Source organism: Choristoneura fumiferana, chromosome 28 (genome assembly GCF_025370935.1).
Source record: "Choristoneura fumiferana chromosome 28, NRCan_CFum_1, whole genome shotgun sequence".
In the NCBI taxonomy this organism is placed as follows: Eukaryota; Metazoa; Arthropoda; class Insecta; order Lepidoptera; family Tortricidae; genus Choristoneura; species Choristoneura fumiferana.
In genome coordinates, this window is record NC_133499.1 from 8,418,403 (window position 1) to 8,429,925 (window position 11,523).

The 11,523-nt window shown below is 38.6% G+C and overlaps 1 protein-coding gene across 2 annotated transcripts in view; it reads right to left on the reverse strand.

Annotated features, from left to right (window-relative positions):
• The window catches only part of edl (ETS-domain lacking), a 21,021-nt gene extending 15,726 nt beyond the window's left edge, over nt 1–5,295 (reverse strand). The window contains exon 1 of one of the 2 annotated variants that reach the window (XM_074109089.1): nt 5,132–5,295. In XM_074109089.1, coding sequence (XP_073965190.1) covers nt 5,132–5,134 — 3 coding nt within the window. In that variant the 5' untranslated portion in view covers nt 5,135–5,295. Of the gene's footprint in view, nt 1–3,385; nt 3,772–5,131 lie in introns of those variants that run through there. The other variant, XM_074109092.1, reaches the window with a different exon arrangement.
• Between the last annotated feature and the right edge of the window lie 6,228 nt (nt 5,296–11,523).

The window sequence follows — 11,523 nt, forward strand, 5'->3', positions numbered from 1 at the left end:
CAATAACGTCACCATAATCCGCCATTTGCTGTTTCCGGTACAAAATGGCGACCGACGGTTACTTCCGTAGGATATCCCGATTTTTGTGTGCACTTCCTTTTTATTATTGACACTGCATTGGCTGAATGCTTTGAATTGGACAAATGTAACGTCGTGATTGTGAATGGATACGGTATTTGACTAATTTTATCCCCTAGAACCTAAATTAATAGTGGGTATTATATATCAAATAAATAAATAAATATTACGGGACAATTAACTAACACCAATTGACCTAGTCCCAAAGTAAGCTTAGCAAAGCTTGTGTTATGGGTACTAAGCAATGGATAAATATATTTATATAGATAGATACATACTTAAATACATATTAAACACCAAGACCCGAGAACAAACATTCGTATTTTTCATACAAATATCTGCCCCGACACGGGAATCGAACCCGGACCTCTAGCTTGTAGTCAGGTTCTCTAACCACTAGGCCAGCTGGCGTCAATAATCTCACTAATATTATAATGCGAGATAAAATTCGGTATACAGATAGTTTAGATCCCGAAGGAGGACATAGCATAGTTTTATCCCGGAAAATTGTATAGTTCCCGCGGATAGCGTACACGAATTAACGCGGACGGAGTTGGTGGTAACGGCTAGTAAATAATATTTACAGCCAATGCAATGTGTCAAGTAAACATAGGTATACTACGAGTAAATGATTAGCACTTTAAAGTTGAATATTTCGCAAACAGATCAGAAATCACTGAATCAAAAAATCATCTTCACACCCCCCTTATGATTTTAAAAGACAATCCATTGTTTACGTCTATGGGACGTACCCTAAAACATTTTTTTTACTGTGTTTCTCGGGATAGTAGCTTGCTACATATATATACCTTAATAGCACAGACAGACGTACAGTCAGACAGACATGGCGAGCCTACAACGGTTCCGCTTATGCCATTTTAACTACGGAACCCTAAAAAAGCTCTTGCTCACAATATTCGTTAACTATATAATCCTTGTTACCTAACCTACCATTATCTGTGGCAGATCTGTGTCATACTTTGCCTCGTGTCATAAAAAATCAAGCTGTCAATAGAACACCCCGCCTTTTTACATACGTCACAGACTCCGGAAACGCGCCATCTTCAACGGACGGACGTTCCATAATCATCGCTTCCGGTATTAAAAAAAAAAACGTTTTATTTATCCTGCATCCTGACGCATTGTGTTAAATATGGTGGTCTTTAATGATTATTTAAATTGTGATACTGATTAATGAGTTGTTTTGGAATGATGTATTTATACTTAATCCAAGGTTCGATTCTACTCACACAACTGAGCTATTGTTTAGTGTACTAAAATTGTCAATTAAGTACATACTTAATACATATAATATTAATATTCAACTGAAGTGCAAATTTTCTTTAAATCGAGCGTCCGTCCGTCCCCTCTAAATCTACTGTTGACGACCGATGGCTAAGTGGTTAGAGAACCTGACTATGAAGCTTGAGGTCCTGGTTCGAATCCCGGCGGGCAGATATTGTGTGAATAACACGAATGTTTGTTCTCGCTTGGATGTTTAATATGTATTTAAGTATGTTTTATATATAAGTAAGTGTTTTCCGTTGCCTAGTATCCATAGTACAGCTTTGCTTAGTTTGGGACTAGGTCACATTGTGTCAAGTCCCATGATATTTATTTATTTATTTTTATTTATTTATTAACTGTTGGGTGGAAAATTTAAAAAAAAAAACAAGATGGTAGTTAGTATATCAAATTTACAAGGAAAATTATAGCGGCTAAGATTGATTGAGAATTATTAGTAGTTTGAGAGTAAATAGCAGCCTAAGGTATAAAATATACCTAAACTTGGAAGATTTCGTACACAAGACGAAATCCTTAGAAAAATATTATTTGATTTTTTCGTAATGGCTACGGAACCATTATCGGGTGTGTCCGACACGCTCTTGGCCTGTTTCTTTATTGTGGCGAGTCACTAATGCAACATGCGCCAGTAAAATTATTTGGCGAGGTTGCATACCTATGTATCTATCTAGGTATAGTAATAGTATAGTATCTAGGGTAGTGCCACGAGAGTTGAAGTGAATGATTTGATTACACACACAGCTACATTAAGAACTGATTGCACAAAAGAGTGAAAAGAAATTAATAAGTAAATGTCAAAATCCCGCTGTCATTTCCCGGCATGTTCTTGTGTGCGTAACCTCAACTCCGGTGGCACTACTTATACTACTTAGATAATTATTAATACTGGCCGTTTTGCTGTCAGTTTGATTTTTTTTTAACTATACAGGCGGAATGAGTGGGATAACTGTGATAAGTATAATTGGCGCCTTCTCTCTCACGACACAGTTCTATTGTCTATGGCCGGATTAGAAAGCGCGGGAAAAGAGATGGCGGGAACGGCGGCCATTACGATTGTTAAGAATAAGAATACCATTGTAAATTACTGCTGTTAGAGTAATTTAAGTATTGTTGAGACAGTTTGGTTTTTTTTTAAGCCGTGGTGGCCTATTATATTAGATACTTGGAAGGTTTAGGTAATTGACTAAATGTAAAAAAAACTTCAGCTGCCAGATTTGGCACATTTAAGGATACTAAACATTTTACTTAACTATCATTGTAATAGAAACTAGACTAGTGTATTTCAATACAGAAATGTAAATATTTAGATAGTTTAATGGGGGAATTTCAATATTTAAGACACCAATTGACGTTGTTTTGTTTACATTTAATTAAATACCTATTCAAACCAAGCATAGTTGGCGCCATGGCGAGCTTCTTTTAACAACTTTGACATTTGCGCCACATTTGTGATTGGTTGAACTAAATGTTGTGTTTCGGCGTGGAGAGTAAGACAGCCGGTGAAATTACTGGCACGTGAGGTATCCCATCTTAGGCCTCTAGTTTGGCAACGCATCTGCAATACCCCTGGTACTGTTTTATTGTATAAATTCTGTTATCATTGCTTCTGATTGATCCTTATGACTGTGTAGGTATGTGTACAAATATCGCCGAAGCCGGAGTTACTCAAACTCAGGCCCCCAAGACACAGGTCTTTACCTAGTTTGGGGGTCAGAATATTTGGCCATTCCCGCGACTTCTCTATACAAACTTTCCATACTCATTGATCATTGTATTTTGCTTCAAGTTGATTGTACAATAAATCATTTTTTTTATTTATTTTTTATTGTAAAACGACTCTATTGTTAATGTCGTAGAAGCGTGTTCAGATATTTTCGGTCAAATTTGTGCTCACAAGTTTATGATCTCAACTGTAATACAAACTAGGCTAATGTATTTCAATACAGAAATGTAAACTTTTGGGTAGTTTAATGGGGCAATTTCATTGATACATATTTAAGACCGTGCCGTGCCGTGTGGTGTCGGTCGAGAATTGCACCACCCGTGCACCCCATCTCTTCCCGTGGGTGTCGTAAGAGGCGACTAAGGGATAAACCGAAGGATGGGTAGCTAGCAGCGTTCTCCGCGAACTATCTGGTATAACTGCGGTCGCCAACCCGCCTGCCAAGCGTGGCGACTAAGGCATTCCCCCCCAAAATAAAAATGAACCCACAAAACCAGCCCAGACCCCTAGTCCCCGGCGGCCCTGCTATTCCTGGCTCTGGTAGCGACCATGGTAATGGCAGGGCAGGGGAAGATCGCGGGATCGCGTTGTATGCGGAAGGCACAGGACCGGTCTGAGTGGAGAGCCTTGGGGGAGGCCTATGTCCAGCAGTAGACGTCTTTCGGTTCGGCTGACATGATGATGATGATATTTAAGACACCATTTGATACGCTAAAATCGCTAAACCTATGGCCTCTCAAGCAGAGGGTCGTGGTTTCAAACCCCAGCTCGCACCTATGAGTTTTACGAATTTCATGTACGAAACAATATTTGAAAGTACCGGTGAAGGAAAACGTCGCGAGGTTTGCACAAACCTGCGAAGCAATGGAATGATGTGCATGAAGTTGCAAATCCACAGGGAGCCCGCGTGGGAATAACACCTCACTCTTAGAGGCCTGAGCCCAGCTGTGGGACGTATAATAGGCTGGTATGGTGATGCAGAGCCCTGAATTTTCACGGCATTTTTGATCTGTCATAGTGACTTCTCATTTATCGACTCTATCCTTAAAGCAACGTGGGCTTCCTACCGGAGCTTCTTAGCGGTAGATTACCTTTAAAATTGTTCTGGCGTTTGTTGCGGAGGGAAATGTGCACACAAGTGTAGTTCCGCACACTTACATGCAAAAACAAAACTGCCAACTGACTGTAATGACGAGGTTAACACATAAATAATCCAACAATACACTAATAATTCGTGTACAGATGACTCAAAACTCACACATTGTACATACATCGGCGACAAGTCAGATTTATCGCTTGACCGATCCGAAATTTGTTCGGATTAGCGGACTCGATGTTGAAACGAATCCGACAATAATATTGTGATAAAACGACTTTGTTGTTTAAATGTAATTAAATAGCAATAATACGATAACAATCGAAAACCGTAATTAGACAGAAATTTATACACACATCATGTCCCGTTGCTGGGCAGAGACTTCCTCTCCGAATGAGAGGAATTACAACCCAGGAAGTCCGGTCTTTCTGAGAGGCATGTGTGAAATATATACATAAAAATTAAATTAAAAAGGGGCGGCAAAATTGATTGGTTCTCTTTGATTCTAGGCTGATTTGAAAAACTATTTTCGGGGTTTATATCTATTTTATAATTGAATTTAAATCGGTTCAGCTAGGTACTTCAATTGCTTTATATTTAAAGTCGGTATTTAAACTTAGTAGTTTTATGAAATCGAGTTTTGTATGCACCGTCAGAATTAAACAGGCTTTATTCGACATATTTAATTTAATCTCATATAAAAAAATAACCCAGTTGTTTTGTTACACAAGAAAACGTATCACATAGAGCATGCAAAATTTTAAAAATAATTATCAACAATTTATGTTTTTTTTTTCTCTGATCGAACTATGATACTTTCGTCTATTACTTTTGGTCAATATCGGACTATGGCAAAAAAAACACGCATAAATCTTAATTTAATTTTTAACAAAAAAATAGTTGTAACCAGCCGAGAAAAAAAAACTTACCATAAATTGGCCACAAACAGCAAAATCCTTATAACACTGCCGCACTTCACAAACAAAACTCCAAAAACTATTCAAATGTACAAAACTATACGAAACACGTAATTGTATATTTAAACTATACAAAATTTAAAACGCGTGCATCCGAGTGAGCGTTGAAACGCAAAATGAAAATTGAAATATTTCACGCTACAAATTCTAAATACAAAATTCAATGGGAAACAACTCCCCAAAAATTTAAAAGACTCAACAACACAACACTATAATCGAAATTAAACTCTAAACCAAACGCATAAGACTTAAAAATTACTATTAAATTCAGTCGTTTAATACATTATGGTTTCCAAAAAGGATTTGCAAACAGACTGCCGGATGCGGGCTGCTCGCTCTCTGTCTCTCATTACCGGTTTCATGCAAGAATGAGAGGGATAAAAGATTGTTTTTAAGGCGGATAATGATTCCTTGCATCCTGCCTGTCATCGTGGTTACAGAACTAATCGTTTCCGGACCTTTTCGATTATCCAAAACGACTTATTTACTTTGAAACGTTTAGAGAAACTCAGTCTTATTGAAAAAGCGTTGGATTTATTTTTATTTGAACATATTTTGCAATATCGATTCTTGTTTCTGGTTAAAGTAATTAAGGATGATGTTTCCTGCGTTATTTCGGATTGGCGCGAAAATTATTTTTAAAATGGCGGCGTTAGATGATTTGTGGCGGTTTGACGGATCATATTAAAATTAAAATTAACCACCGACGCGAATACTTAGTGGTGTTATGTTATGTTTGACGCCAATTCCTGCGGCGTCGTAGCTCTAAAATAGATTGACCGATTTCGATGTGGTTTATTATAAGTGAAAGCAAGTTTCTTTGCGATAGTTCTTAGCTATGTTTGATAAATATTTAGCCATTTTCTACAATATCCGCCCTTCCCAGTGGATTCCTGCCGACTGCATTGCATGCCCCCATTTCCTATAAAACACCTCATATAAATTTTGAAAGTAAAATCAAGTAATTAAAAGTAAGGAGAGGACCTTGTTGTTAGCCCTTAAAACGACTAAACCCAACAAAAAAGTAGTAGGTACCTAAATGTTTTTTTCACCCACCTTTTCTGTTTCCGAAAAGTAATTTCATTATAAAGGAATTTTAACTTCCTTTCTTTTAAGACAAACGAAATCTTTGTCTTCGAAAGTTAAGTGTAAATGCGAACAATATCAAACAAAAGCCAGGAAGGAACAGCGAGAATGGATACTTTTTACGACTATTACAGACCATAGAGTTATACAAACCTCATCCGCCTAATAAAACGGACCAAAGAGCTCCATTATGCCAGCTTTCAGAGTTCCGTAGCATCTTGTATCCCATCACACTATAACAAATTAAACATGTGCGAAATTACATTTGAATACTACGAGCTTTACGGTGAAGGGAGACATCGTGAGGTGCACTAATTTGCGAAGTAATTCAATAGATGTGAAGATCCCAATCTGCAATACGCGCGGGAACTACGGCCCAAGCCCTCTCACACTGAGAGGAGGCCTGTGCCCGTAGTGGGACGGATGGATCCATATCGACTCTCAAATTGCCGCAATTAATAATGTAATGTTTGTCATTATGTAGGTATTGTTTTTAATAACCTTTTTTTCTTTGAATCCATTAATGTTATAAAACAAAGCTAACCTAAACTATGAATACCTGGGCGTTTTAAAAAAAGTGCACCTTTCTTTTTTTTAATATTGGAAAAAAATGGTATTTCCTACTCAGAATCAAGAGCACAATTGATTTCGATCGTTTTAAAAAAAAGGTGCACTTTTTTTTTTAAACGCCCACCTAACTAAAATTATGACAAATAACATTATATCTTGTGAAATTATGAGAGTAGATGCGCACGCGGGGACGTAAGTAAGTACACTTTAGACTGCAATGATAAATGATGATGATGACGACTAAACTAGAAATTTATATCGAAAAACAAACTGAGACATGGATGCACAGAAAAACCAGAAAAAGAGACCAGCTCTGGGAATCGAACCCAGGTACTCAGCATACCGTGCTGCGTGCTTTAACCCCTACACCACTGCTGGACAGGAATCTAGACACGAATTTTTCCTATGCATACATATCTCAGGTTATTTCTACTTTGCTACTTAAGCAGCGACATCTATGTGGCGTCGACAGACGTCACACTCTTTCGGAACCAATAGAAATTTTTGTCATCCACTCTATACCTACTCTGTTTCGTCTTCATATACGTGTTCCACAGGTCTGCCTCAGTTGGTTCTGGCAGAATATCAGCGATGCGGTCTCCGCAGCTATATGCTGAGTCAGCACCTTTCTTTTCATGACACTTGGCACCCATAGCTTAGATGGAAAGGAACTTGAATTTCTCTTCAAGTTCCTTTCCCTTCATCCATATCCTGCTTACTTTCAACAGCTGACCTTCATGTATATCAACTTTTAGCTGATTTTATCCTATGTAATGATATTAAAATTTAGACATTGCAACTTATATGTATATACATTTTTGCTCTTGTATTATCTTATTCCTTTAATACCTGATTTTTTGTCAAATATTCCAAATTCCGTTCCTATCGATTATTTTTATAAACTTTTACCCGTTTCCCCGTTTTTAGCCCAGGCCGCAGTGCACAAACCGAGCGGGACATAATTAAAAAAAATTAAAATAGATACAGCAATTTTTTTTTTGTTTTACATTTTTCACTTGTTTGTATCTGTGTGTGCATGTGTTGTGAAAAAATAATGTTTTAATTTAATCTATCTGTCTATCTAAACTATAAATTCACGATAACACTGTGTTCGTGTGTGTGTGTGTGTGTGTGTGTGATTCGTACGGAACCCAAAACTAAATGGCCAGACACGCGCTGAACCTTTTTTTTGTCGGCGTCGGTCCGTCTGAGAAGTCAAATTTTGTTTTTGTCCAGCTTCCGGTCGTATTGTGGACAGCATCCGGTTTAGGCGAGCAATGATCAGTAGTTTGCTTTGGTTGTTGTGGGTGTTTCCGGTGCGCGTTAAAGCCGGTGACGCACCTGTGACTCGTGTTGTGGGTGTGCAGCGGTTCATCATCAAGCGTCAAGCCTCTCCGTTAACCTATTACAAGAGTGCGTGGGTCCAGGAACGAAAGAAGATGTAACGGCAGCATTGACATGTAGGTATGTACCATCAGCCAAATAAGTGGTCTACCAATTTTTAAACAAGTCCCTATCAAATTAATCCCACCAAAAACATTCTGTAAAAAACTAGCCAAGTCTCGATGGAGCTGCTTGTTTATCTCGAAAAAGTAATGAAATCTAGACAAAGTCGTGCCAAGTCTAAGGTTCCTTACTACGATTTCTTTATTAATAAAGTTAATGTTGTGTGACTTGGCCGTTGACTTGTACCCACTCACGTATAAAGAATGTTGAGTCTTAAGTCTTATCCTGTAAATGTAGGTCCTCAATACGCGGACCACCCGTTTAAGAGCTACGGTGCCACAGACAGCCACACATAGCGGTCTAACTTATAACATCCCTCTTTTTGCGTCGGGGGTTAAAATGACGGTACGGTACGGGATCGAATCAGAAATGAGGAGGTACGTAGAAGAACAAGGGTCACCGACATAGACAAGCGAATTAGCTCGTTGAAGTGGCAATGGGCGGGCCATATAGCACGGAGAACAGGCCGCTGGGGCCGAAAGGTTCTCGAGTGGAGACCGCGGATCGGCAAGCGCGTAGGACGTCCACCAACGAGGACGGATGAGCTGGTTAAAGCCACGTCACGGTGGATGCAAGCCGCTTCCAACCGAGGCAACTGAAGGTCTATGGGGGAGGCCATGTCCAACAGTGGACGTCCTATAGCTGATATGATGCTGATGATGAAAAGACGGTCACCTTAAGTAAACGTCGTTTCGTGTCGGCCGAGCAGATCAGAAAGTAATGACATAACTTATTCGTGATAAAGTTTTCGTGACAAAATTTTTTCGTGATAAAGTCTTCGCGATATAGTCTATTCGTGATTAAGTTTTCGTGATAAAGTCGTTCGTGAAAAAGTTTTCGTGATATGGTCTTTTCGTGATAAAGTCTATTCGTGATAAAGTTTTTTCGTGATAAAGTCATTTGTGAAAAAGTTGTCGTGAAACAGTTCTCGTGATATGGTCTTTTCGTGATAAAGTCTATTCGTGATAAAGTTTTTTCGTGATAGTCATTCGTGAAAAAGTTTTTCGTGATTAAGTCTTTTTCGCTCTTATTGCGTGGAAAGAGTGTGTGTTCGGCTAAAGCTGATTCCGCGTCTACAGGTTTGGAAAGACCCTATTTGTTAATCGTCTCAGAATTACCTGGCCTTAGTTTACAGAGGGCGCTATTTGTTATATAAATCTCCAACGGACCCGTCTTAAGATGTTTACACACGGTTATTGTCCAGCTTCCTGTCCGCCCGTCGTGCCACCCTTTATGAACAAAAAAGATTCTAGGTTTGTTTATGTCACGTTCTGATAAAGATCACAGATAAAATACGATCTATAATTTCGTCAAATGTTGAAAAAACCGGCCAAGAGTGTGTCGGACACAATTACGAAAAAATTAAGTAATATTTTTCTAAGGATTTCGTATTTTATACGGAATCTTCCAAGTTTAGGTATATTTTATACCTTAGGCTGCTATTTACTCTTAAACTACTAATAATTCTCAAGAAAACTTAGCCGTTGTTTTCCTTGTAAGTTTGTTATACTTACTACCATCCTGAATTTTTTTAAATTTTTCCACCCACCAGCTTAAATTTTAAAGGGGGGGGCGCTTGATTTTTATGAAAATTTGCACTTTAAAGTTGAATATTTCACAAACAAATCACAATCAAAAAATTGCCTTAGCAAACCGTAATAGTTTCAAAATACCTATCCAACGATACCCCACGCTATAGGGTTGGATGAGAAAAAAAATCACCCCCACTTTATGTCTATGGGAGGTACCCTAAAAAATTGTTATTGGCATACTTTCTATATATATCCGTGCAAAATTACAGATTTTTAGCATTGATAGTCCCTGGGCAAAGCCGCGGACGGACAGACAGACAGACATGGCGAAACTATAAGGATTCCGTTTTTGCCATTTTGGCTCCGGAACCCTAAAAACATGGCGGGGAATTAAGGTATGTATATATTTTCATGCTTGTAAGTATCTAAATTCTAAATCGATATTTTTACGATCAGAAAGCGTGGCTAATTCACCAATACTTTTTCGAGTCCGTATTTTTCCTACATTTAAAGCGATGTAAAATACATTTCTATTTCAATTAACGGAAGGAAGTGCCCACAAAAGTTTACAAAGGCTATTGTATTGCAACATACAAATTCTTGCGTCAAAACGGCGTGGTGAGGCGCGCGCGCAGGCAAAAACTAAATTAGGGACATCCGATGCACGCAAAAAATACAGCTGCGCGGCACATTTGGTAACAGTTTTTTTTATATTCGACGGGATAGCAAACGAGCAAGTGTGTCTCCTGATGGTAAGAGATCACCACTGCCCATAAACATCTGCAACACCAGGGGTATTGCAGACGCGTTGCCAACCTAGAGGCCTAAGATGGGATACCTCAAATGCCAGTAATTTCACCGGCTGTCTTACTCTCACGCCGAAACTCAACAGTGCAAGCACTGCTGCTTCACGGCAGGATTAGCGAGCAAGATGGTGGTAGCAATTCGGGCGGACCTTGCACAAGGTCCTACCAACCTGCAATACGCGTGTATATAATATTACGCGTAAGTAATGCCCGGTTCACATTATTACAGTTAAAACGTTCCAGTAGCAAGACAACCCCTTTTGCCAACCACCTAGAACAGGGGAGGACCAAGGGCTTTCACAAGGAGAGGTTTTTAGAATAAAAAACATTAAATTTAAAAAATCAAAAAACCCGACTGCCTTAAAAACTAAAAGGAAGAAAATAAGTCTAGTGGTCTAGAACTCTGTCAAGAAGCTCATTTAAGGTTCAACAGTCGGGACCCATTAACAAGATTTTTTGAGCTGGTTACGATTTGAATGGGTTCCAACTGTTGAACCTTAAATGAGCTTCTTGACAGAGTTCTAGACCACTAGACTTATTTTCTTCCTTTTAGTTTTTTAGGCAGTCGGGTTTTTGATTTTTTAAATTTAATTAGGGATAAGCTCGCCTTTGTTCTCCTCTCTGTATATTTGTATTTTTATTTTTATGTGCAATAAAGAGTTTACATACATACATACACTGCGGTGCTCGATCGATCTTGTGTAACTCGTTCGTATTGTGACCCCGCTATGTATCGCTACTGGCACGATTTACTGGAATAATGTGAACCGGCCATAACGACCGAAGGTTTATAATATTTGTTTATTTATTTGTCACTAAAAATTACAGCATTACAGTAAAAACC